Below are 27,904 nucleotides of genomic sequence, written 5' to 3'. Positions count from 1 at the left end.
CGACCTCTAGAGGCTGAAGAAGTCAAGACCCCAAATCGGTTTATATGACAGCTAAATCAGGTTATGAACCGATTTGAACTATACTTAGCATAAATGTTGGAAGTCATAACATAACATCTCATGCAAAATTTCTGCCAAATCGGATGGGAATTGCGCCCTCTAGAGGCTGAAGAAGTCAAGACCCCAAATCGGTTTATATGGAAGCTATATCAGGTTATCCGCCGATTTGATCCATACTTAGCATAAATATTGGAAGTCACAACAAAACACCTCATCCAAAATTTCTGCCAAATCGGATAGGAATTGCGCCCTCTAGAGGCTGAAGAAGTCAAGACCCCAGATCGGTTTATGTGGCAGCTATATCTGGTTATGTACCAGTTAAAACCATATTTTACACAATCATAACAAAATACTTCTTGCAAAATTTCAGCTAAATCGGATAAGAATTGGCTCAAGAAGTCAATATTCTAGATCGGTTTATAGGACAGCTATATCAGGTTATGGACCGATTTAAACCACACTTAAAACAGTTGTTGGAAATCAACCAAAACGGATAAGAATTGCGCCCTCTAGTGACTCAAGAAGTCAAGATCCAAGATCGGTTTATATGGCAGCCATATCAAACAGTAAATAAGAAGTATTCGTGCAAAAATTTCAAGCGGCCAGCTTTACTCATTCAAAAAAAAAATCTCATTTTCTTTTGATCAGATTTTTATTAAAAATTATTTTATTTTATTTAAAGTACAAAAATATAAAATTCGTTTCAAAAAAGCTGGTGTAATATTCTAAATCATAGACGATATTTGGCAGCTCTCAATATGGGATATTTGTCACCATTGCAAAGGCCACGGAAGTCATCATAACTCAAATCGAATAGCGATAGGCCACCTAAACCTTTGGAGTGCACATAACTGGCCTTGTTGGCAGCCGCCTCTGGATCATCATAGCTAATCCAAATACCATGTTCACCATTGCTATCGGCCAGGCGATAGGCATAGGCACCATAACGTTTAGTGGGATCTCCCACACGATTGAGCGGAGCATCGGCACCCTTCAGATAGGCATTCTTGGCATTGGGTAATTTGCCACAAATTTCAGGCCAACTCAAAAGTCCAGGAGTTTGACTCTGCATACCGGAATCAGCGGCGCCATCTGTGGCAGGAACAACGGGAACACCACCAGAAGCATTGGAGTCAGAAGTCAATTTCCAAGTGCGACCATAGGTGGCCATGCCCAAGACAAGTTTGTTAGCGGGGCAAGTTTGTTGCAGCCAGTATGCGATTTGGAAGTCAGCATTGTAGTGAGGCAAACGATTCTGTTCGTACAACTCGTATAAGGGGGCGGTGAAATCCGCCTCCTCGGGATTGCGTTCAGGGGTTAGGAAATCAAAGGCGGCAATGTTGATGTAATCGACAAAACTAGACACGGCGGGGACATCAAAGTACCCTAAACAGAAAAGTTATTCAATCATTTCCAAGAAAAATTTAATTTTTCAAACCCATCAGCACTACTTACAGGACGAATTTACATTGGGCAACACAGTCAATGTCAACATATAGCCATCCGGTCTTAGGGAATTTTTCAAGTCCCTCAACAACGAGGTAAATTGTTCCTTATGCTCACCAGCCTTGGGATCCACAATGAAATCTCCGGTGAATATTTTCTTAAATTTCTTCCAGGCCATACCAATATCCGAATGCACCTTGCGTGGCTTATTTTTGGGGAATTGGAAAGCCAAATCAATGCCATCGAAGCCATAGGAGCGCACCATCGAATAGGCTGTGTTAATAAAGGCGGTTTGGCGAACACGTTCTCCTTCCAGCAACTCGATGTATTTATTGGGATGATCAGGATCTACATCCTTGTCGCCACCAATGCTCAATAATACCTTAATATGTGGATATTTCCGTTTCAGAGATAAAACCTCTGAGAATTGGTGTCGATTGATGTCCAAGTCTTCGTTCAAACTAAAGACCTGAAAGGTGTCGTGTTTAATGCCGCAATAGCCATAGACCAAGTGAGTACAGAATTGCAAAGCTAGTTCCAGATCGGGGTTTAATAACTTTCCCAAGCCTGTGGAAGGAGAAGAAAAGAAAAAAAAATTTTTAAATTAATGTTAAAACAAGTAGGGAAAAGTAAAAGTCGGGCAATACCGACTACAAAATACCCCACACCTACCCTAAAAGTTTGCTCAATAAGACGATTTCGATATCTGAAAAGGTCAAATACTTAGGTGTGATCTTGGACAGGAAACTGAATTAAAGGTGTCACAATCAGGAGCTCACTGAGAAGGCTCACAGATGTTGGGCACTATGTAAATGGGGCCTGAATCCGAGGACAGTCCACTGGCTCTACAGGAGCGTGATTTGACCAATACTTACTTACGCCTCAGTAGTTTGGTGGACGGCTATGGAGAAAAAGTGCAACATAAGGACCATACAACAGGTTCACAGAACATGTTGTCTTGGCATAGGCGGAGCGATGAGGACCACGCCCACTAGGGCACTCGAGACTATACTAGATATCCGACCCATTGACCTACTCATTAAATGTGAGACGGACACTGCGGCTATGAGATTTTAGGGGATGGGAGCAGCTCAAACCATTTCATACCGTATAATCGAGGCGACGATAGGAAACATGGAAAGAAGGGGAGAGGTTTCCGATCGGATACCTGAGATGAACCTTGTCCCCGAGTTTTGTTATGATATCCAACAACTGTGCCATGTATTGCTCAAATCGGTCCATAACCTGATATAGCTGTCATAGAAACCGATTTGGGATCTTGACTTCTTGAGCCTCTAGAGGGCGCAATTCTCATCAACATTGGCTGAAATTTTGCATGACGTGCTTCGTTATGACTTCCAACTACTGTGTCAAGTATGGTTCAAATCGGTCCATAACCTGATATAGCTGATATAGATATAGCTCATAGAAACCGATCTTGGGTCTTGACTTCTTGGGCCTCTTGAGGGCGCAATTCTTATCAGTGTTGGGTGAAATTTTGTATGACGTGTTTTGTTGTGACTTCTAACAACTGTGCCAAATATGGTTCTAATCTGTCTTTAACCTGATATAGCTGTCATAGAAACAGATCTTGGGTCTTGACTTCTTGGGCCTCTAGAGGGCGCAATTCTTATCAGTGTTGGGTGAAATTTTGTATGACGTGTTTTGTTGTGACTTCTAACAACTGTGTCAAATATGGTTTTAATCGGTTTATAACCTGATATAGCTGCCATATACACCGATTTGGGATCTTGACTTCTTGAGCCTCTAGAGGGCGCAATTCCTATCGGATTTGGCTGAAATCTTGCATGGCGTGTTTCGTTATGACTTCCAATTACTGTGCTAAGTATGGCTCAAATCGGTCCATAACCTGATATAGCTGTCATAGAAACCGATCTTGGGTCTTGACTTCTTGGGCCTCTTGAGGGCGCAATTCTTATCAGTGTTGGGTGAAATTTTGTATGACGTGTTTTGTTGTGACTTCTAACAACTGTGTCAAATATGGTTTTAATCGGTTTATAACCTGATATAGCTGCCATATACACCGATTTGGGATCTTGACTTCTTGAGCCTGTAGAGGGCGCAATTCCTATCGGATTTGGCTGAAATCTTGCATGGCGTGTTTCGTTATGACTTCCAATTACTGTGCTAAGTATGGCTCAAATCGGTCCATAACCTGATATAGCTGCCATATAAACCGATTTGGGATCTTGACTTTTTGAGCCTCTAGAGGGCGCAATTCATATCCGCGTAGGCTGAAATTTAGCATGACGTGGTTTATTATGACTTCCAACAATTCTGCCAAATATGGTTCTAATCGGTCTATAACCTGATATAGCTGCCATATACACCGATTTGGGATCTTGACTTCTTGAGCCTCTAGAGGGCGCAATTCCTATCGGATTTGGCTGAAATCTTGCATGACGTGTTTCGTTATGACTTTCAACTACTGTGCTAAGTATGGTTCAAATGAGTTAATAACCTGATATAGCTGTCATAGAAACCGATCTTGGGTCTTGAATTCTTAGGCCTCTAGAGGGCCCAATTTTTATCCGTGTTGGCTGGAATTTGGCATGACGTGTTTTGTTGTGACTTCCAACAACTGTGCCCAGTTTGGTTCTAATCGGTCTACAACCTGATATAGCTGCCATAGAAACCGATTTGGGATCCTGACTTTTTGAGCCTCCAGAGGGCGCAATTATTAAGCGATTTGGCTGAAATGATGTACAACGGCTTCTGCTATAACCTTCAGCATTCGTGTCAAATATGATCTGAATCGGTCTATAGCCTAATACAGCTCCCATATAAACCGATCTCCCTTACTCCTTGAGCCCCTAAAGGACTTAATTCTTATTCGAATTGGCTGAAATTTTACACAATGACTTCTTCTATGGTCTCCAACATTCAGTTCGATTATGGTCCGAATCGGACCATATCTTTATATAGCTCCAATAGCATAGCAATTATTTTCTTTAATCCTTTGCTGGCCTAAAAAGTGATACCGGGAAAAGAACTCGACAAAGGCGATCCATGGTGGAGGGTACATAAGATTCGGCCTGGCCGAACTTGGCACGCTTGTACTCTTTTTTTTAAATTTTAACCCCCTTTGCCCTAATATGGCTAATCTTTTAATACTATGTGGTCAATCTTGTTATACTTGTGAATCATGTCCCCCAATTTCCTTCATTCTAATTCTAATTCTCATTCTCAGTTTTAATTTGAAAATTTAAAATGTTAGGCTTTAATTGTTGTTTAATGAATCAAAACCACAGAGAGAATCATTGTCATAAATATAAACCACGACCATGAATTATTTTATATTAGAATACTAGACTTTATAACTATGAGCTGGTATATACGTACATATATATCCATTTGCAGTCGTACTTTTAATATAATAGTGGCTGTTATTAATTCATTCCCACGTCACGTACCACTGTAAAAACAATGTGTGACTCATTAGCTGTGGTTTTGAACTCAAATGCGATTCTAGTCATGTGCAGTTAGTAGCTCAATTGATTTGTTTTGGTTATACCATACCAAATACTGAATACTATTTGTGGCGGATGGCAGATGGCGCTTTTGTGCGTTTTGAATATTAGGATGGAACGTTGGCAGAATATTAATCTACTTTTATTCTGGAGGCAATGCATTTCAGTGCAATATTTCATATTAGAAGAAAAACAAGTAAAAGAGCGCTAAGTTTGGCTGGGCCGCATCTTATATACCCTACACATGGATCGCTTTTGGTAAGTATTTTGCACGATATCTCTTTTTATGCATACAAAGGATAATGGATGAGAACTGTTATGCCTTTGGAGCTATATCAGGTAATGGAACAAATCGGGACATACTTGCTTTGGATGTTGGAGACCATAGTAGAAGTCGTTGTACAAAATTTCAGCCAAATCGGGTACGAATTGCTCCCCCTAGGGTCTCAAGAAATATAAAAGCGAGATCGGTTAATATGGGAGCTATATAAGGTTATGGTCATACCATATTTGGCTCTTATGTTGAAACGCATAGAAGTAGTCGATGTGCCAAATTTCAACCAGCTCATACAAAAATTACGCTTTCTAGGAGCTTAAAAGGTGCATTCGGTAGATCGGTATATTCGGGAGCTAAATCTGGTTTTAGACCGATGCAAGTCATATTTGGCATGTATATTGAAGGACATGGAAGAATTCACAGTGCTTGAGAAGTATACTCGGAATATCGTCTTATATGGGAGCTACATCAGGTTTTAGACCGATTCAGGTCTTATTATCCATGTTTGTTGGTGGTCATAGGAGAAGTCACTATTCAAAATTGAAGCCAAATCAGATAAGTAATACGCCCTCTAGAGGCTCGAGAAGTATAATCGGGCGAATGGTTTACATGGGAGCTATATCTAAATATGGACCGATTTGGGCCATTTACTATTTCAACCGACATACATCAATTAGTAGAATTTATGCAAAATTGCATATACTCCTTATACTCCTTACTCCTTATATACTCCTTCGAAAGTTATTGTGCTTTTGACTGAGGGGCGGACGAGCATGGCTAGATCGTCTTTAAACGTTATGACGATCAAGAAAATATGTACTTAATGGGGAATTAGATGAATATTTCGATGTCTTACAATCGAAATGACGAAATTGGTATACGCCCATCCTATGGTGGAGGGTATAATAAAGTTAATTGAATGATGTTACTGGTAGCTATTAGCAAACTATGTATGAACGAGCAAGCGCAGACTCTTAATGAAGACATGCAATAGCATCCTCCTCTATGGGAGTGAAATATGGGACAAACACTGTAGACAGCATGCCGAGCGAAATCCCTGCTCTCGGTGCAAAGAACGGCGGCTCTTAAAGTCATATACATGTAATAGACGGAATGGTTGCGATGGACCTACAGCCGATGGAACGAGCCAGTCTCTACACCACGAAGTGTAACACCCAGAGAAGACAGTATAAGATTCAAACGCATCATATATGGGTCATATCGAGAGATGACAACAAAGGTGGACGAATGAGAATCGGGCTAGGTGGGCGCGATGACTAATACCCGATGTACGATGGATGTGGAGAGATAGGAAGCACGGCGACGTGCATACCTGTATAGAATAGCCAAATGCTCCTCAAGCAGGCGCATTTATGAGGAGATAGAAGTTGCAGACGATGTGGAACAAACATTCTTCCACTGCGAGCGCTGGCTTGAAGGAAGCAGGGAATTGGAAACAACTCTTGGCAACATTTCGCCTAGGACAATAGTTCAGAGACGAGAGGAGAGGAAGTGAGAGGCGGTGATGAGATATGCCGAACAAGAACTGCGCAGGAAGAAGGCAGACAGACCTAGGTGCAGTGGCGTAAAGTATGAATGTGGAGGTCTGGGCGTAGACATAAGCGGTTTCGATGTGGAATTAATCCCCAGGGGTGACACAGAGTGGGTTTTTAGCCGTTATCGTTTATAACGGAGTCCGGCAGAAGGCAAGAGACGTACTCGTCACATGCGCATTGCATACGGTTTACGTACTTCGTTTTTATTAACAATTAAGTGAAGGTATCTTATTTTGATTTGCAACTAATCTTTTTTAGCGAACCTAGAAGATATTAAGTCGAAATTAAACCACTCACTTAACCATTCTAGAGTTTTTAATGGGTTTGAATACGGTGATATGAGTGGATCAGACCAATATGTCTGTGTTTTTATTAGAAAAAAAACAGGGTTTAACGTCCCAGGAGGCATATTTTGGAGCATTATCGTCCGAAATAACGAATAAAGTTGGCATGATGTGAACCACAAATGCTTTCATTGCATTTTCTCTAACATCTCTATGGAAATGGTGATCCATACTTTGAAATTCCTTACGTTTAGGAACCACAAAATACCATGGGAAAACATCCCAAATCGATTATTTTGTAAATTCCTTACGTTTAGGAACCACAAAATACCATGGGAAAACATCCCAAATCGATTATTTTGTCTACATCAGGAGTTATAGCCTTCAAAGTATACTTAGGGTCGCGTTTTATGTTTGGAGGCCGTCATACAAAAAGTTTGGCCCAGCTTTGCGTTGACTGCATTGAAATACCAACCCCATGTCAGTCAAGAGGTTATACAAAACAAAGCTATTCGGGTGAATGATTATTTGGTAAGCACGGAGAAGTGGAGCATGCACATTGAAATTCCGTGAAAACAAATTCGACGACTGACTGAACCCAACTAGATTTCAACGTAGGTTCTATGTATTCAAAGTAGTGCGTAGATTCGGTGGTGTAGGGTAATACATAGTCGGCTTGGCCCGACTTTTGCCTATCCTAACTGGTTTTTGCAGGAATTGATGAGCAATTATGATGAATTGAAATGATGACTTCAAAAATGGTAATATTCAGATTAAGGAAACATGCGGCCAGAGAGACGACATGAAGTTTCTCTTCCACCTCACTCTTAACTTCCGTTACTTCACTGAGGGGGTGAATTCCCTTTTGTAAAGTTTAATCAGATCCCAAATATCTGTAGTGCACGCTGAAACACTCGTGTCAATCTAGCTCTTCTTGCATTTATTCTGATGCCTGAAACTTAAAACAGGTTGCGTAAAATCTGTTCATGCATTTCTTACTCATGGGCTGATCATAGGTTCAGTAGTCGATTGTTTCGCGCTGAAGATTTTGAAGAACAATCTGTAGCTCTGAATGCTTGAAGATACACCGGAAAAAAATGTACATCCAATTAACATTGACCGGAGCAACCAATGCCGTGGGCGTGCGATCAAAGTTATGCAAGACTTGTGTAACTCCTGCCGCAACAAGGACAACCCACTAAGATTCATCCTTCTCTAAGATTCATCCTATCACTAAGATTCATCCTCCCCAATGTCAACGTGGGTATTTAACTTCCTCGAGTGTACGATGATTTTACATATGTATGTATATGTGGCTCTAAAGCTTGTGCTCAGTTATACAACCGCTTACAGTGACTTCAAAAAAATAACCAAAATGCAGAAGTTAAAATTTTGAAATCACTTTGTGCATGAGGCTTTTTTTACCGAGTCACTCATCAAAATATGATACAAGGATATGAGGTAGTAAATAAAGCACGTCAGCCAGTTGACCATTAATTTGGATTTAAAAATTGTGCTCTACTTTTTAATACCTTTCATTTGACACCCATATTAACCTGATAGATGCTCAAGCCCCTTTTGGTTCGGAGGCCCCACCAGACAAAGTGTCTGGACCTTCATATTATTATTATATTCAAAATCTACACCCCAAGACCATTTATTTTAGTCTCATACGAACGATCTGTTGTATGATCGTTTTGGAGCTTTTTTGGTGGAGGGCTTCGGACACTTTATTCGATTCGTCTACAACTCTGAAATAGCTTTTACGGCACAGGATATCTATGAGTACCACACAGGCTGGAACATTGACGTCCAATCTGTGTGGTGTTCATTGCTGCAACGAGAAGCTTAGCTGCGAGCTACCGGACGCGACCACAGATTGCGGATAATGAAATGTTTCAAACGGAGCAACTGCAACGTAACGGCAGTCGCGGCCACTCAGCGGTATCTAGCGGAGAGTCTCAGTGAGAGGCCGGGCAGCACCAGCTCTTGCACAAATACTGAGTGCCTATGATGCTCGATATGGCAAGACGAGTTATTGGCGACTTTAAATAATCAATGACAACCTGGTCCCGCGGCGATCGGTCATTCGGACTGGGACGGGCTTCCTCACCTACAGGAGCTTGACGAAGATCGCCATCTGTAAAGGATAATTAGAGTCAACCTTCCATCTGACTCTAATAATGTCATGGGCGAGTCTAATGTTAGTTTTTGTTTAGTAAACTAAAACAAGTAAAAGGGGGTAAAGTTCGGCTGGGCTTAATCTTATATACCCTCGCATTTTTCAAGTTCTTTACACGATCTCTCTTTATAGGCAGAAACTAAAAACGGATAATAGGAGGTCAAAGCAAGAAATTCTCATGGATTTTTTATATGCTTGAGTAAGAATTGCTTTCTGTAGGTGCTTAAGTTGTCAAATCAAGAGTGCGTTTCCTATTTGGGTCATACTTGGTATAGTGCTTAGAATATGAAAAGAAAATTTTTCCAAACTGCTAGTATCCGATAGTGGCGACGTCGGGACTATCCCTGTACTTATCGCTGATGATGGCATAGAATGTATACCGCCTAGTCAGAATGAGATCCGAGTAGCAGTAAATCTGCCGAAAAACTTTAAATCAGCAGGGCCCGATGGGTTGCCAGCTGAACTAAGATGTATGCATCAACTAATCTGCCTGGCTATAAAGAGAAGGTGCCTTGTTATAAAGGGTGATTTTTTTGAGGTTAGGATTTTCATGCATTAGTATTTGACAGATCACGTGGGATTTCAGACATGGTGTCAAAGAGAAAGATGCTCAGTATGCTTTGACATTTCATCATGAATAGACTTACTAACGAGCAACGCTTGCAAATCATTGAATTTTATTACCAAAATCAGTGTTCGGTTCGAAATGTGTTCATTCACCGTAACGTTGCGTCCAACAGCATCTTTGAAAAAATACGGTCCAATGATTCCACCAGCGTACAAACCACACCAAACAGTGCATTTTTCGGGATGCATGGGCAGTTCTTGAACGGCTTCTGGTTGCTCTTCACTCCAAATGCGGCAATTTTGCTTATTTACGTAGCCATTCAACCAGAAATGAGCCTCATCGCTGAACAAAATTTGTCAAAATTTGAACACATTTCGAACCGAACACTGATTTTGGTAATAAAATTCAATGATTTGCAAGCGTTGCTCGTTAGTAAGTCTATTCATGATGAAATGTCAAAGCATACTGAGCATCTTTCTCTTTGACACCATGTCTGAAATCCCACGTGATCTGTCAAATACTAATGCATGAAAATCCTAACCTCAAAAAAATCACCCTTTAGAGCTTAAATTTGAATCGGACAGCAGTCATTGGTATGTGAGAAGTTTAGCCCTGTTCTGTAATGGAATGTTGATAGGATAATTTGAATTTGAAATAAAGACGGAACAAGTAAAGGCGTGTTAAGTACCCTCCACCATGGATAGCATTTGTCAAGTTCTTTTGCCGATATCTATTTAAAGGCAAACAATGGATAATGGATAAAAAATGCTACGCTATTTGAGCTATACCAAGCTATGAACTGATTGGGGCCATACTTTGTTTTGCTGTTGGAGACCAAAGTGGAATTCATTGTGCAAAATTTTTGCTTACAGAATTCGAATTTCGATTGGTGTATAAGAGTGTGTTATCCACAATGCACGCATCTTTGCATATGTCTGCCCGGCAACAGCATTTATATGACTTGACCAAGTTAGGAACTATTAAAAATCACCCCTAAATTCTTAGCTCAAGACATAATATTCATTTTCTGTAGATTTAAAGTAATATCCGCGTCTCGCAAATTAAATCTTTTATTTTTGTGAACAACAATCACTTTCGATTTCTGGGAGTTCAGAAATAAACCATTTGCTTTAGCCCACTTATAGATACAGGACAGGTCCTCGTTGAGTTTTGCAGCGCATTCACTAATATTATTAACAGAGCCGCTAAGGAATAACTGAACGTCATCAGCATACATAAGGATTTGGCTATGGACCAGCAGGGTAGGATGGGTTCCCCTCCTAATGCTGGCAACATATGTGAAGTACTATGCCATGAAAAACTTCTCTCCAAAGAGGTGTCGCATTGCGGCACGCCGTTCGGACTCGGCTTTAAAAAGGAGGTCCCTTATCATTGAGCTTAAACGAAGTGCACTCCTTGATATGTGAGAAATTTACCCCTGTTCCTTAGTGAAATGTTCATGGGCAAATATTGAGCCTTGTGGAACTCCCTAAGGCACTAGAATTGGCTCTTATATTGAATCCCCTACGTAAACTAACTGTTGCGGATTACTGAGATATGATTGAACCAATTTGTTAGAAGTATCGCTGAAATTGAAAAATCTTCTGAGCTTCAGATATAAGTTATGATGTTCCACCGAGTTGAAAGCCTTTGGTTGATCGAGTAGGACGAGCAAACTAGCATTGCCATCATCAATGTCACTTCTAATTGATTCCGAAACTTCAACTATGATGGGCATGGAACTCGGATTGTCTATCAGACAACAGAGATTCATGATGGAGATATTCGGACATTTGCTTATGCAAGATCTTCTCGAAAACTTTCGAGAGGTATCATAATATAGAAATTGGACGGAAATCACTATTCGTTTTAGGGATTGGTATTGTCTTTGATCTTTTCCAAATTGTCGGATTTGCAATGGATATTAGAATTGAATTAAAGAGATGAGTAAAATAAGGTAGACGGTAAGAAAATAATATTCTAATGAATCTTGGGTCAATGGTATCAAGACCAATAGCATTTGGCTTGACCAATCTAAGGCTATGTAAAATTTCATCGTGCGATACACATGGAAACTCAAAACTGTTATCAACATTTGTGCTTTTCGGAGTTTGATTGTAAGCACTAAGTGTTTATGCAGTAACCATACTTGTGTTCGATCCACATATCAGGGATTTCTTTTATAATTACAAAATTTAAGTATTTAGCACTTTCACTACTGTATAAATCACAGCAAGGACAAATAATTTTCCAACAACATAGACTTTGAAATGTTCCATCATTGTTGAATTGAAATACCTCGAAATTGTCATCTCCTATCTTTTAAAGTTATAATTTTACAGCCTTATTCACAAACATTTAAAAGAGCTCTATAAACCGAAAATAGGATAAAATGTTGTTTTTTGTATTCACAAACACATAATAGCCTATTTTACCCTTAATAAACCAATTTTAAATTTGAAAAAGTTATTATTGGTTTTATCCTTGTTTAACACCATTTTAAAATAACATTTCTCAATTGCACGAGCATAAACTACTTTAAATAAATGTGAAACGTTTGATTAAATTTGTGAATAGCGAAAAAGTATAGAACAAATTAAAGCGCGTTAAGTTCGGCCGGGCCGAATCTTATAGACCTTCCACCATGGATTGCAATTGACAAGTTTTGTCAATGACACCTCAAATGCTGAGACCGATTTGTATATACGCTATGTAACGTTATTGACCATGTTACATGTTATCAAAAGATCATCTCTAGAGGCTCAAATAATCTAACCGGGAAAACGGTTTATGGAAGCTTTTTCGGAGGATGTACCGTACTTCCCATAGTAGTTAAAAGTCATAACAAAACACTATGGGAAAAATTTCAGCCAAATCGGATAATAAATGCGCCTTCTAAGGTCCAAAAAGGCAAACTAGGAGATTGTTTTATATGGCAGCTTACTTAAACTTATAAGAATATTTAGCAAAATTTTGAGCGGCTAGCGAAAGGAATGAAAATCCGTGTACTTTTATACCCACCACCATAGGATTCATTCATTTAGTCATTCCGTTTGCAACACATCGAAATATCCATTTCCGACCTTACAAAGTATATATATTCTTGATCGTCATAAAAATCTAAGACGATCTAGCCATGTCCGTCCGTCTGTCTGTTGAGAACACGATACAGTCTTTAAAAATTGAGATATTGAGCTGAAATTTTGCACAGACTCGTATTTCTTCTATACGCAGGTTAAGTTCTTGAATGGGCAAAATCTGACGATATTTGGATATAGCTGCCATATAGACCGATTTAGGGTCTTCAGGCCATAAAGACCGCAGTTTTTGTACGATGTCGATGAAATTTGAAGCAATGAGTTGTACTTAGAGCCACGACATCCAAAGTTCGGCACGGCCGAACTTAATGCGTTTTTACTTGTTTCTCATTCTTTTGAAATTTATAGGGAGATTGGAGCAGAGTTTTAAAAGGAGACGTCCACGAGTTTACAAAGAAAGAGTTGATCCATTTTCTATTCCGGACCATCACTTTAAAGCCAAATATCGGTTTAAGAAATCAACGGCAAAAAAAATTATTGGTCTAATAAAAAATGATATTGAATTAAGCAAAAGAGGGCACGGGACTCCGGCGGAACTACAAGTTATGATTGCTTTGCGTTGTTGGGGTCGCAGAGAGGTTTGTTTACTTGTTGTTAAATGATTAAATTTAATCCTTTTATTGGCAAAATCCTGTTTCTAGGTTCAAGATGATGCGGGAGATTTGCACGGATTAGCCCAACCAACGGTTTCAAAAATATGCAATAGAGTTGCTCGCGCTTTGGCTCGTCATGGTATGGAATACATAAACATGCCGACATCTCTCGAAGAGCAAGCCGTAATAATGAGAGATTTTAAGGCCATTAGAAACTTTCCGGGCGTTATTGGAGCAATTGATGGAACTCATGTTAAAATAAAAAAAACTGGTGGAGATCTTGCCCAATATTATATAAACCGGAAAGGATTCTATTCACTGAATGTACAGGTGTGAGGTGATTTACTAATCGAAGGAGCATAATAAAAAATTAGAATTTCATTTTTAGATTGTGTGTGATGCCCAATTGAAAATTCGCGACATAGTTGCTAGGTGAAGAGGAAGTACTCATGATTGTCGGATATTTAATGAATCTTCTATTAAGGAACGATTTGAAAAAAAAGAATTCAGGGGTCGTTTACTTGGAGATTCAGGATATCAGTTGACGCATTATCTATTTACTCCTCTCCTCCGCACTAACAACGAAAAGGAAGAACGCTACAATGTTGCTCATATTGCAACAAGGAATACAGTAGAGAGGTGTTTTGGGGTGTGGAATCAGCGATTTCGTTGTTTGTTAGATGGAATGACGGTTAGTCTATCAAACGCGAAGACTGTTATCGTTGCACTTGCTGTGCTTCACAACATTGTATATTTTTATTAATAATTTGACATTGTCAAATAGCCGGAATTGCCAGATAAAACTTCAAAAAATTCTAAAAATGTTTCATAGTTATTTGACTGTTATTATGTGTTTGTGAATACACAATTTTAAAATCAGTTTATTAAGCAAAAAGTGTATAATAGTTAAAATAGATTTTAAGCCCATAATAAGAACTGTTTGTGAATAAGGCTGTTAGAATAAAATATTTTATTTTGGTAAAGTTTATTAACAGTCAGATATACCATATACCAATATACCTCAATTGCTTGTCTTCAAGTACATTAAAGATTTGTATACTACATGGAACTTTACCTTCTCGAATATAACTGCCCGAATCATAGTAGCACACCATACGCGCTGTACTATTACCCAGGCCATGTATGCCAGCCGCAAGTGATAACAAAACGATCAATACTTTCATGGTGATCTACGATTAGTCTGCCAGACTCACGCACAAATTTTTATTCACAGATTAGTGAGATATTTTTTTTTTTCTTTCTTTTTCAAAATTAATCCCCAACACACGACCGTAATTCCCAAGCGACGGATTGACACTAGCAAATCGGTGAAATGCCGCTAGCTGGTTGGTGAGGAATAAAAAATGAACACCACTAAAAGCTTAAAAATGGAGCATTTAATCACTACACATTGTTGATTTTGTTTTCATTTCGGAAACAAACAAATCTTAGAAAGAAAAAAATCAACAAAAACAAAAAAAATTCACACATTTTTGAATGTTGTGATTCAGTTGGAGCTTTTGTGCTGTTGTTGTTTGCCTAGCTACGAAATGCCTAAAGTCAGCACATTTAGAGCAACAATGAAGCAAGCGGTGGTCGAAAGATAACGACAATTTGATCTGAGATGTTATTACGTCGCAATGTAGTGCTGCTCAGCTCAGCAGTCAAAACTCAGAAACATCGAGATGATCACGTCATTATTTTGAGTGGCACTTTGGCGAATATCAATTCAACTCATATGAGCAAATGAATAGAAAGGAGAGACTTGACAAATTTAACAGGAGAATGATAATTACACTAAGTAACAAAGAAGATGAAGATTTGACGTAAAATTTAGAGAAAATGAAATTTAGGAAGAGTCCACTGACAACTCAAGCACGTTTACGATAGAGGGGCTAAGAAATGCAGCCCGCTGCCTTCAGAGCAGAAAAGCCCCCGCTCCCGACGGATTACCGATCGAGGTCATCAGATAGATGGCTGAAAACAGTCTGGAATTTCTTCTATGAAAGTTTAAATGTTGCCTATTTGAAGGCGTTTTTCCGTAGGTATGGAAGAGACAAAAGCTGGTGTTCATAAGCAAGGGCAAAAATGATTCCAAATCCCCATCCTCATACAAGCCGATAGTCCGATTTGAACCATTTTTGAGTCCTATGTTTGGAGGCGTAAAACTACCCACTGCTTCAAATTTCAACGAAATCGGTTAAAAAATAAAGCTTTTATGGGCTTCAGATCCTTTATCGGGAGAACGGTCTGTATGGCAGCTATATCTAAATATAGTCCGAAGTGAACCACATTTGGGTCGGATGTTTAGACGCTTAAAATTGCTCACTATTCCTAATTTCAGCGAAATCGGATAAAAAATAAAGCTTTTATGGCCTTCAGAGCCTTTATCGGGAGATCGGTCTATATGGTAGCTATATCTAAATATAGACCGATGTGAACCATATTTGGTTGAGATGTCAGGAGGCTTGAAATAACCCACCATTTTAAATTTCAGCCAAATCGGTTAATAAGTAAAGCTTTTATGGCCTTCAGACCCTTAATCGAGAGATCGGTTTACATGGTAGCTATATCTTAATATAGTCCGATCTGAACCATATTTGGTTGAGATGTCAGGAGGCTTGAAATAACCCACCGTTTTAAATTTCAGCCAATTCCGGTAATAAGTAAAGCTTTTATGGCCTTCAGACCCTTTATCGGGAGATCGGTTTATATGGTAGCTATATCTAAAAATAGTCCGATCTGAACCATATTTGGGTTAGTTGTCTGGAAGCCGTAAACTACTCACTGTGTCAAATTTCTCCGAAATTGGGTAATAAATAAATCTTTTATGGTCTTCAGATCCTTTATCGGGAGATCGGTCTATATGGTAGCTATATCTGGATATAGTCCGATCTGAACCATACTTAGGTCAGATATCGGGAGGTTAAAAATAACCCACTGTTGCAAATTTCAGCAAAATCGGGTAATAAATAGAGCTTTTTTGGGCTTCAGACCCTTTATCGGCAGATCGGTCAATATGGCAGCTATATCTAAATATGGACCGATCTAATCCATATAGGTCAGATGTTGGGAAGCCTTAAACTACTCACTGTTTAAAATTTCAGCTAAATCGGATGAAAAATAAAGTTTTTATGGGCATTAGTCCCTTTATCGGAAAATCGGTCTATATCCAAATATTGTCCGATTGGTCGGAATATGGGCCGAAATATGGTCCGAAATATATATACCTTGTAGGGTCGGAAATTGATATTTCGATGTGTTGCAAACGGAATGACTAAATGAATATACCCCCTATCCTACGGTGGTGGGTATAAAAAGGCGGCTTGTATTGTTTTCAATGAGTTTTATTTGGAAGGTAATACTTAATCTAGGCGTTATCGGTTTAGACTTGGGTTCTAGAAGAAGATCTGCGGCCTGGCGATGTCAATCCTGGAGACGTGATTCGCTCACGGCGTGGATATGCCTCTAAGTCACGGTGAGGCGGTCGCAGGTCGATGGCACTAGTGTGCGTTCACAGGCTCAGCGGCTCTTACGTAGGAGGGACGAAGGCGATGTGCTGGCTAAGTGTCTCTCGAAGACGTGATTCACTCACGGCGGTGTACAACACGAATTTACAGGGTAGTAGTTGTAGACTCTAGGAACGAATGGGTGTTCGGGGGCTCATCCGCTCTTGTGTTGGAAAAATAAAGGCGAGGTTCTGGCTGTGGTTGTCTCTAGTGTGCGTTCACAGGCTCAGCGGCTCTTATGTTGGAGGGACGAAGGTGGGGTGTTGGATAAGTGTCTCTCGAAGACGTGATTCAGTCACGGCTGGGTACAACACGAATTTACAGGGTAGTGGTTGTAGACTCTTGGCACGAACAGCGGGCTCAGCGGTTCTTGTGTCGGAAGGACAAAGGCGAGGTGCTGGCTGTGGTTGTCTCTGGGACGTGGCCCACTCACGGCGTGGATACGGCCCTAACTCACGGGTGATGGCCGTGGACAGACGACACGTGGGTGCATTCGCGGGCTCAGCGGCTCTTATGTTTGAAGGACAAAGGCGACGTGCTGGCTATATTGGTTTTGGAGACGTCATTCACTTACGGCACAGACACCGCACGAATTCACGGGGTGATGATCTTAGACAGACGGCACGTGGATGTATTCGCGTGCTCAGCGGCGCTTATTTATGAAGTACAAAAATGAGGTGGTGGCTATATGGGTGTCAGAGACGTGGTTCACTCACGGCACTAAGGGGTGATGGTCGTAGGCAAACGGCACGTGGGTGTATTCTCAGGCCAGCGGCTCTCATGTCTGAAGGACAAAGGTAAGGTGCTGGCTATGTTGTTTTCAGAGACGTGATTTACTCATAGCGCTAAGTCACGAGTGCTGGTCGTAGGCAGACGGCACGTGGGTGTAATTGCCAGCTCAGCGGCTTTTATGTCTGAAGGACAAAGGCGATATGCTGACTATGCTGCTTTCGGAGACGTGATTCACTCACGGCACTAAGTGACGGGGTGATGGTCGTGGAAAGACAGCACTTGGGAGTATTTGCGGGCTCAGCGGCTCTTATTTATGAAGGAAAAAACGAGGTGCTGGCTATGTTGGTTTGAGAGACGTGATTCACTCACGGCACGGATATGGCACTAAGTCACGGGGTGATGATCGTAGGCAGACTGCACGTCGGCGTATTTGCGGGCTCAGCGGCTCTTATTTATGAAGGACAAAAATGAGGTGCTGGCTATGTTGGTTTCGGAGACGTGATTCACTCACGACACGGATATGGCACTAAGTCACGGGGTGATGATCGTAGGCAGACTGCACGTGGATGTATTCGTGGGCTCATATGTCTGAAGTACAAGGGCGAGATGCTGCCTATGTTAGTTTCGAAGACGTGATTTTCTCACGGCACGCATACGGCACTAAGTCACGAGGTCACACCATGAGTGTTGCATTGACAAAAAGTAAGTGGAAAGGAAAACGAGCAAGCAGCGACTTTTCTCTTCACAATCAGGAGCGGCGCAAGTCTCTATAAATGGGTAGGATATTCGGAATGGCAGCTATGATGAAATACAGCGTACAGAAATGGCAGACGGAATCTTTCTAGTAGGATTTGTTGATTATATCCCTGCAGTCATCATGGCAAGAGGCACGGAAGATGCAGAGCACAAACTACGACAGGTGATGATAAGGGCAAAGGACTGATTGGACTTCCACGCCTTACAACTTGCGATGCAGAAGGAGTTGCTACTCCTAACAAGAACAAAAAAAAAACAAGTAAAAGCGAGCTAAGTTCAGCTGGGCTGAATCCTGATATGGACCGTACTTTCCATGGCTATTAGGAGTCAAAGAAAAGCACCATCTCCATAAGTTCAAACAAATCGAATAAGAATTGCGCCCTCCAGAGGCTCAAAAAGTCAAATTGGGAGATCGGTTTTCATGGCAGCTATATCGGATTATATACTCATTTAAACCATACTTGACACAATTTTTGGAAGGCAAATCGGATAAGAATTGCACCCTCTAAAAGCTCTAGAAGTCAAAAGCCAAAGTCGATTTATATGGTAGCTATATCAGGTTATAACCGATTTAGACCATACTTGAAACAGTTGTTTGAAGTCATACCAAAACGACATATGCGAAATTTCAAACATATTGAATAAGAATTGCGCCCTCTAGAAGCTCAAGAAGTTAAGATCCCAGATCGGTTTATATGGCAGCTATCTCAATTTATCAACCGATTTAGACCATACTTAAAACAGTTATTGGGAGCCACATCAAAACACTTCATGCACAATTTCAGCCAAATCAGATAAGAATTGCGGCCCCTAGTAGCTCTAAAAGTCAAGAGCCAAAGTCGGTTTATATGACAGCTATTGCAGGTTATCCCCGATTTAGGCAATATTTAACACAGTTGTTGAAAGTGATACCTAATCACCACGTGCAAAATTGCAGCCAAACCGGATAAGAATTGCGCTCTCCAGATCTCTTGGTCCGATATGGCCCATTTAATACAATCCCAACCGACCTAAGAAGTAATTGTGCAAAATTTCAAGCTCCTAGCTTTACTCCCTCGAAAGGTAGCGTGCCTTTGACATACGGACGGACGGACATGGCTAGATCTTAAAATGTCTTGAAATGTCATGACGATCAAGAGTTTAATACCTAATGAGGTCAAAGACGCTTATATCGGGGTGTAACAAACGGAATGACGGAACTCCGCATCCTATGGAGGAGGATATAAAAATATCTCAGTGGAAGTGGTTATGTGCATAGACGACATACTGATGAAGACCAAGAGATCGGTGAAATATTTAGGCATCCGACTGGATTCAAAGCTGCGCATAGTATGCCGACCAAAATCTTTATTCTCGATACAGAGGGCGGCGGCTCTTAGGATCATATTATTTTACAGGATTGCCGGAATTGTTCCGATAGACCTTTAGGCCATGGAGCGCGCCAGACTCTATACTGCGAGGTGCCACACCCAGAGAGGGCAAGGTGAGATTCAGAGAAGGTAGGTTAAGATTTAAGGGCCATACAAGAGGAGACTACCGAGAGGTGGATGAATGAGAATCGCGCCTGGTGTACGCGACGACTTATACCCGAGGTATGGATGGGGATTCAAGGGCCATACAAGAGGAGACTACCGAGAGGTGTATGAATGATAATCGCGCCTGGCGTACGCGACGACTTATACCCGAGGTATGGATGGGGAGATATAGGAAGCACGGCGACGTCAACTATTATGTTTCGCAGATGTTGACAGGCCATGCTCACTTTCGGAAATACATGCATCTCCAGTAAATGGTGATAAGACGACATTTGAGAAAGTGGGGAACCACAACTTTGAGATAGTCAGTAACTTTATCTACCTCAGAACCATCGGAACCGAAACGAATAACACCAGTTTTGAAATAAAGCGAAGAATAATACTGGCAAACAGATGTTACTTTGGATTAAGTAAGCAGTTTAAAAGATTACACTATACAAGACACTGATACTAACCGTTTTGTTATAGGTTTTGAGTCATGGGTACTTGTGAAAGCAGACGAGGCAGTACTTGGAAAGCAGACGAGGCAGTACTTGGAGTGTTTGAGGGAAAAATTATTCGTAAAATATATGAACCACGAGCTGTATTACCACGAAAGCATAGTTACACTATCAAAATGCAACGATTGCGTTGGATAGGTCATGTTATCAGAATAGATGAAGAATCTCCAGCAAAGAAGTCCTTTGAAGGCAAACACAGAGGGAAAGATCGAGTGGTGGGAGACACCTCGAAACTTGGTGCCAAAAATAATAAAATAATGAAATAGAAAAACGAGGAGCTCGTTACGCTATTCTACGTTCGGCTAGAGGAACCAATGTTCCGCCAAAGAAAGAATAACATGGAATTGTTTATGAAAACAACAGATTATAATACTCACCGATATTAATCATCAACCATTAGCCCATCCTCCCTATTAATGAAACATATTTTTCACATTGACTAATTGTATAATTTTAATGCGTCTTATGAGCTACAACTTAATTAAATCGAATGACATAACTTGAATGTGATTTAAAAGTGACAAGGCAAGAATGTAATAACGACTAAGGTCATAAGGTCACACTAGCACACATTTCAATGGTTGATAATTCCATTTTATTCGATTTCCTAGAAATTTATTTTCTATTCTAGATTAAAAAAAAAAAATATTAAAAATTACAAACAACGAACACTTATCGCTTAACTTAATCCAATATAGTCTGTATTGATCTGAGAATGGGAAACTTGAATCCCGTACACAAGCCACGAAAATCATCATAGCTCAGATCATACACCGCAATTCCTCCTAAGCCTTTTTGTCGGGCATAATTCGCCTTAAGACTAGCAAACTCTGGATCATCAAAACTCATCCAAATGCCATGTTCATTGTTTTGATCGGCAGGACGGAATGCATAATTGCCATATTTCTTATCAATATCGAATACTTTGATGACAGGTGCTGTGGAACCGCGATATGTACCCGACGTTGCTGGTTTATTGACCAAAGCACATATCTCTGGCCAACTTAGAAGACCAGCTACCTTTGATATGGCCCCAGCAGCAGCTGGGCCTTCTGTGGCGGGCACCACAGGCATTCCCGACAATTGTGAATCTGAAGTCATTATCCATGTGCGCCCAAAGGTGGCAACGCCCAAATTAAGTTTGTTAGATGGACAACCGTTTTGCAACCAATGGGTGACTTGGAAATCAACATTGTAGTGAGGTAAACGTTCTTGTTCATCTTTCAGGAAGAGCGGCGCTGTGTAGTCAGCCTCCTCGGGATTGCGTTCTGGTGTTAGGAAATCAAAGGCAAAGAGGTTGATGAAATCGAAGTTATCCTTGATCTTGGGAATGTCGAAATACCCTGTGGAAGGAAAGCAAACAAGGAGTTAGTAAAAAAGGCAATGACATGGTAGCAAACTAAAGCAAGCAGCAGGTATAAATTTCTGTTATTTAAAACGTTATGTGAGAATATTTCTGCTCCTTTGTCTGCAGAGGCTTATGAGAAAAACACCTGGCCTGAGTCTTGAGGATATGCCTTTAGTTTCCATAGGCCATCTTATATCCTTCAAGCCATATCTATTGAGTTGCCCAAAAAGTAATTGCGGATTTTTCATATAGTCGGCGTTGACAAATTTTTTCACAGCTTGTGACTCTGTAATTGCATTCTTTCTTCTGTCAGTTATCAGCTGTTACTTTTAGCTTGCTTTAGAAAAAAAGTGTAAAAAAAGTATATTTGATTAAAGTTCATTCTAAGATTTATTAAAAATGCATTTACGTTCTTTTGAAAAATCCGCAATTACTTTTTGGGCAACCCATAGCAATCGAATACGCCCTTTGTACGCATCGTTCTCAGGTTTGTGGGCTTGGTGCGACTAATCCTAAGACTCTCACCGATAAGTAGAAGGTCTCCCTTAATAGGGCTTCGGGATTTGGTGCACAGGCCAACCCAAAATGCCCTACACCAGGAAACGCTACAGCAGTCATGCAAAAGACTGCCATCACCTAGAAGGCCCCATCCCATCCCCAAACGAACTAAGGCGAACAATAGTAGTATGAGTCCAAGAGTATTATATGAGTCCATTATAGCAATATTGGTCCGATTCAGACGAAATTTTATATCTGGACTAAATCCTGATTTCTATGAAATTCACCGGTAAAGTTGGGAATCATAAGTCGACTCGAAATGGGTCCTGATTCCGAGTATAGTCCACTAGTGCTACAGGAGCGTGATTAGACCAATATTTACTTAGGCCTGGAGGCCGCCGTAGCGCAGTGATTAGCATGTCCGCCTATGACGCTGAACGCCTGGGTTCGAATCTTAGCGACACCACCAGAAAAAATTGTCTTAGTCTCGCAAGCTCGCCTGCTCTACAATTCCCTGGGATATCTCTATGTAGAGGCCACCGTAGCGCAGTGATTAGCATGTCCGCCTGTGACGCTGAACGCCTGGGTTCGTATCCTGGCGAAACCATCAGAAAAAATTTTCACCGGTGGCTTTCCCCTCCTAATGCTGGCCACATTTGTGAGATAGTATGCCATGTAAAACTTCTCCTCAAAGAGGTGTCGCACTGCGGCATGCCCTTCGGACTATAAAAAGGAGGCCCCTTCTCATTGAGCTTCAACTTGAATCGGACTGCACTCATTGATAGGTGAGAAGTTTGCCACTGTTCCCTAGTGAAAGGTTCATGGGCCACTGTTCCCTAGTGGAATGTTCATTATTTATGCCTCAGTAGTTTGGTGGACTGCGATGGATAAAAAGTCCCACGTAATGATAGTACAACAGGTTCAGAGAATACTTTGTCTCGTGGCGTAGGCAGAGCAATGAGGTCCACTATCACTAGGGCGCTAGAGACTCTATTCTAGATAGACGAACCATAGACATTCAGATTAAGTGGGAGGCAGCCACTGTAGGCAGTTATGCGACTTAAGGCGATAAAGGAATGAATAGAGGATAGGAGCAGTTCATCCCATAGCGGGAAAAAATCGATGAGACTATAGGAAACCTGGCTGGAATGGTAAAGGCTTCCGATCGGATATTTGAGACGACAGTTGAGGTTGAGTGCGAGGCACTGCTGCCAGCGGCACGGACTTGGATTGACTTCCGTTTGGTATTGCCATCTGGAAGATCATGTTACACAGATGGATCAAAACTAGGAGACGGGGTGGGCCTGGGGGTCTACATTGAGAACCCAGTGATTAAGAACTGTTTCGACTGCCTGACCATGATAGGGTCCTGCAGGTGGAGATCCGGGCGATCACAGAATGTAAGGTAGTGTAAGGTAAGGTAGGTAGGGAAAGTAAGTAAGGTAGGTAGTGAAAGTAAGTAAGTAAGGTAGGTAGTGAAAGGTAGTGTACTGTTAACTCGAGGTCCTAGAGTGTGAATGTCTTTACGGACAGTAAACTAGCAATCAGGGAAATAACAATAACAACGGTATGGTCACGAACAGTCTTGGAGTGTAAGCAGGAGCTAAAGCCCTTTTCTGAGGATGACAAAATCCCTCATACACTATCGTGGGTTTTTGCCACAACACAGCATAGGTCACTTTGACGAATATCAGCGAAATCGGCTAATAAAAGCTGCTTCTATGGGTCCAAGCACTAAAATCGGGAGATCGGTATATACGGCAGCAATATCGAACTATGGACTAAGCTGAACCATATAGGAAACGGATGCCAGGAAGTCTAACATAAGTCCTAGTGCCAAATTTTAGCGGAGGCCACCGTAGCGCAGAGGTTAGCATGTCCGCCTTTGACGCTGAAAGCCTGGTTATCCCCTCCCAATGTTGCCGAAATTTGTGAGGTACTATGCCATGTAAAAACTTCTCCTCAAAAGTTAAATAAAACTTGAATCTGACTCATTGATATGTGAGAAGTTTGCCCCTGTTCCTTAGTGGAATGTTCATGCGCAAAATTTGCTTGATCGGCAGATCTGTCTATAAGGCTATGTCGATATAAAGGCCGATGAGGGTCATATTGAACAAAGCCTCCTGTGGAAATTTTTAGGGAAATCGGGAAATAAATGCCCCTTTTATGACACAATAACTTGAAACGGGAGATCGGTTTATATGGCAGCTATATGCAAATAAAGACCGATTTTGACCATATTTGGTACGTATGTCGAGGAGCCAAATTTCAGCGAAATTGGACAATAAATATGGCTTTAGTGGGCTTTAAACCTTAAATCGGAAGATCGGTCTATATGCAAGCTATATCAAGATAAAATCCGATATAACCCATCTTCGAACTTTACCTGCCTATGGAAAAAAAAAATCTAAGCAAACTTTCAGCTGAATTTCTTCATTTGTAAAATCTGTAGCATGATTTCGACAGATAGGCAGAGACCGACAGACGGACGGACAGATGGTCTAAGAATATTATGACGATCAACAACATATATAAAGGTGATTTTTTAGATATTATCTCTTTGGCAACACTGATTTAAACAGCTCACGCACGTCTTCAGTTTGGTCTATAGTATAACCATTCATCTTTTTGCAAACGAACAACGCTTACAAATTATTGAATTTTATTATCAAAATGCGTGCTCTGTCAAGAAAGTTCATCGCGCACTTCATCTATTTTACGATGAAGCTAATTTTTGGCTCATTGGCTAAGCAGAATTGTCAGTTTTGTAGTAAAGATCAGCCTGAAGCAATGCAAGAGCTACCAATGCATCTAGAAATAGTCACCATTTGGTGCGGTTTATGGGCTGGTGACATCATTGGACCGTACTTCTTCAGGGATGATGGCAATCATAAGGTAACTGTGAAAGGTGAGAGCTATTGTGAGATGATATCAAACTCTTTTTTTGCCCAAAATGAAGAGTTGACTTGCATGACATGTGTTTTCAACAAGACGTTGCCACATGACACACATAACGCGTAACAATGACCTTATTGAGAGTTGAGTTCGGTGAACATTTTAGTTCTCGTGCGGTCAATTGGCTGCGTAGGTCGTGCGATGGCATCAATGGACCGTACTTCTTCAGGGATGATGCCAATCGTAAGGTAACTGTGAATGGTGAGCGCTATTGTGAGATGATATCAAACTTTTTTTTTGCCCAAAATGTAGAGTTGACTTGCATACCGACCGAAGTGTTTGAAAGAGTATGCCAAAATTTGACTAAGCGGGTGGACCATTTGCCTGAGGTAATCTTCAATCATGAACATTATATGGACCGTACTATCGATTCACACAAAGATTTCATGCATTTTGCTGAGTTTTATGTGTTTGTTATTTGGAAAACTTTCCTATAGCTCTTAAAAAAGCACCCTTTATTTATGTATATGACTGATCGTCATGACATTTTAAGTCGATCTAGCCATGTCCCTCCGTCTAGCTGTGAGTCGAAAGCCAGGCATCCTGTCAGAAAGTGATTCGGGGTTGATATGTATGCTGGTCAATGGGTTATAATACCCTGAACCATAGCAGTGGTGAAAGATTCAACAGCCATAAAGAAGAAGAAGAAGCGGTTCATGTCTATCATTTAGCCCTAACTAAAGTCGATCATCCAATGTGACTTTTTGAGGCGGCTCTAGAGGTTCGTACCAATGGAACGCTTTTATGTTTTTATAAGATATTCGCCTTAATCATCAATAGGAGATTTGTTCCTCACAAGTGCTCAAACTGAATAATTCACTTTATAAAGCTATTGGGTTGCCCAAAAAGTAATTGCGGATTTTTTAAAAGAAAGTAAATGCATTTTTAATAAAATATACTTTTCTAAAGCAAGCTAAAAGTAACAGCTGATAACTGACAGAAGAATGAATGCAATTACAGAGTCACAAGCTGTGAAAAAATTTGTCAACGCCGACTATTTGAAAAATCCGCAATTACTTTTTGGGCAACCCATATTTTAACTCTAAATCCCATTCATAATTTGTTTATATAAATAAACTACAACCAACCTTATCACTCATATTATATATAGGCTACTGGCCTTGTAAAGTTTGAAATTATGAGCCATAGGCCGATAACGATTCGTTGTAATAAATTGATGGCAATATTCCCCTCTACTTACATGTGGAATTTACATTGGGCATCACTGTCAGGGTCAAAGACAAATTCGATCTGTCGTAGGCTGTTCTCAAATCTTTAGCAAATTCGGTAAATTGTTGCTTATGCGTCTCAGCATCAACATCAACAATGAAATTTCCCGTGAAGAGTTTCTTGAATTTTTTCCACACTGTGCCAATGGTGCCATGAACTTTTCGAGGTTTATTACGGGGAAATTGAAAGGCCAAGTCCAAACCATCAAATCCATTATTTTTCAGCATAGCCAAGGAGCTATAAATGAAATTGTCATACATGGGTTTGCCTCCTTCAAGGAGGTGAATGTATTTCATGGGATCCACTTCATCGTTGTCCTTGTCGCCACCCAAACTGAGGTAGATTTTCAATCCAGGATGCGCCTTTTTCAGATCGGTTATCTGACGAAAGTGAAACATATCCAAGTCAACATTCAGACTGGACATTTCAAAGGTCTCGCGGGTAAGACCCACATAGCCATAGAACAAATGAGTACAGAATTGCAAGCCATATTCCAGGTTTTCTTGGGGAAATTTGGCAAAACCTGTGGAAGAAAGGCATTTCAATATAAATTCCATTATAAGCAGTCTTTGAGGCATGTATTTATTTACCAGAACGCAATGAACTCTGTGCATCATAGTAGCATACAACTCTCTTCTCGGTTTTTTGTCCAAAAGTCCAATGACTAGTGGCGAGCACAGCCAGCAAAACCAACAGCAATCTCATTTCAATTGCAGCCTTAAAAATAAATCTATTTCGAAAATAAGTAGCACGTTGTGGTCTTTGCGAGCAGCTTTTGTTAACTGAAACCCTTTTTTCTAAATAAGTGTGATATGAAAGCTTAATATAAGTGAAACGCTGCCGAGTGTCTGACTCGTATTTCTTATCATCAGTCGTTGCTCGAAAGACAAATGAAATAAGTAAACAAACAGTCAACAATGATGTCTGGTTTTTTTGTTTTTTTGAGTTGAAATCCTCTAGACAAAAAATTTGCTAATTATTATTTGTTAAGACGTAATGCCAGAGGGGTTTTTGATTGTGTGGCTATGACATCACAAATCTTAAAAATGCAAAGTAGAATGCATTTCAAAATTCGCTAGAAATTTTGTAGTTTTGTCAGAGAAATAACGAAAACAAGTAAAAGCGTGATAAGTTCGGCCGGACCAAATCTTTTATACCCTCCACCATGGATCGTATTTGTCGAGATCTTGCCACAGTATCTCTTTTTTAGGCAAACATAGGAACAATATCAAGTTGTGGTTCATAATTGAACTGAATATTGGAGACCATGATAGAAGTCATTGTGT

The 27,904-nt window shown here is 40.5% G+C and overlaps 2 protein-coding genes across 4 annotated transcripts; one reads left to right on the top strand and one right to left on the bottom strand.

Moving 5' to 3' along the window:
- Nucleotides 1–693: 693 nt before the first annotated feature.
- Nucleotides 694–27,425, bottom strand: LOC106081666 (chitinase-like protein Idgf2). 3 transcript variants are annotated; one of them, XM_013243805.2, is made up of 4 exons: nt 27,209–27,425; nt 26,590–27,141; nt 1,516–2,073; nt 694–1,446 (listed from the first exon to the last, which is right to left on the bottom strand). In XM_013243805.2, the coding sequence occupies exons 1-4, from the start codon at nt 27,321–27,323 to the stop codon at nt 791–793; spliced, it is 1,881 nt and encodes a 626-aa protein (XP_013099259.1). In that variant the 5' UTR covers nt 27,324–27,425; the 3' UTR covers nt 694–790. The 3 variants fall into 3 exon arrangements, with proteins under 3 accessions (XP_013099259.1, XP_013099261.1, XP_013099260.2); XM_013243807.2 differs by lacking the exons at nt 26,590–27,141; nt 27,209–27,425 and adding an exon at nt 14,631–14,907; XM_013243806.2 differs by lacking the exons at nt 694–1,446; nt 1,516–2,073 and adding an exon at nt 21,014–21,930.
- LOC131995671 (putative nuclease HARBI1) lies at nt 12,880–13,936 on the top strand. Its single transcript, XM_059364519.1, has 2 exons — nt 12,880–13,540; nt 13,604–13,936. Exons 1-2 carry the CDS (start codon nt 13,271–13,273, stop codon nt 13,889–13,891), a joined length of 558 nt encoding a protein of 185 aa, XP_059220502.1. The 5' UTR covers nt 12,880–13,270; the 3' UTR covers nt 13,892–13,936.
- Nucleotides 27,426–27,904: the final 479 nt, after the last annotated feature.

Source organism: Stomoxys calcitrans, chromosome 3, assembly GCF_963082655.1.
Source record: "Stomoxys calcitrans chromosome 3, idStoCalc2.1, whole genome shotgun sequence".
Taxonomy (NCBI): domain Eukaryota; kingdom Metazoa; phylum Arthropoda; class Insecta; order Diptera; family Muscidae; genus Stomoxys; species Stomoxys calcitrans.
The sequence above is the reverse complement of the archived record's forward strand: the minus strand, read 5'-3'. Positions and strand labels throughout refer to the sequence as shown.

Excerpts from the sequence above, each read along its gene's own strand:
- LOC131995671 (XM_059364519.1), top strand. The coding sequence starts at position 13,271 with ATGCGTTTTTACTTGTTTCTCATTCTTTTGAAATTTATAGGGAGATTG. Across the intron at positions 13,541-13,603 it reads GTTGTTGGGGTCGCAGAGAG|GTTCAAGATGATGCGGGAGA; the intron begins GTTTGTTTACTT and ends TCCTGTTTCTAG.
- LOC106081666 (XM_013243805.2), bottom strand. The coding sequence starts at position 27,323 with ATGAGATTGCTGTTGGTTTTGCTGGCTGTGCTCGCCACTAGTCATTGG. Across the intron at positions 27,142-27,208 it reads ACAGAGTTCATTGCGTTCTG|GTTTTGCCAAATTTCCCCAA; the intron begins GTAAATAAATAC and ends TTTCTTCCACAG. Across the intron at positions 1,447-1,515 it reads GCCCAATGTAAATTCGTCCT|GGTACTTTGATGTCCCCGCC; the intron begins GTAAGTAGTGCT and ends TTTTCTGTTTAG.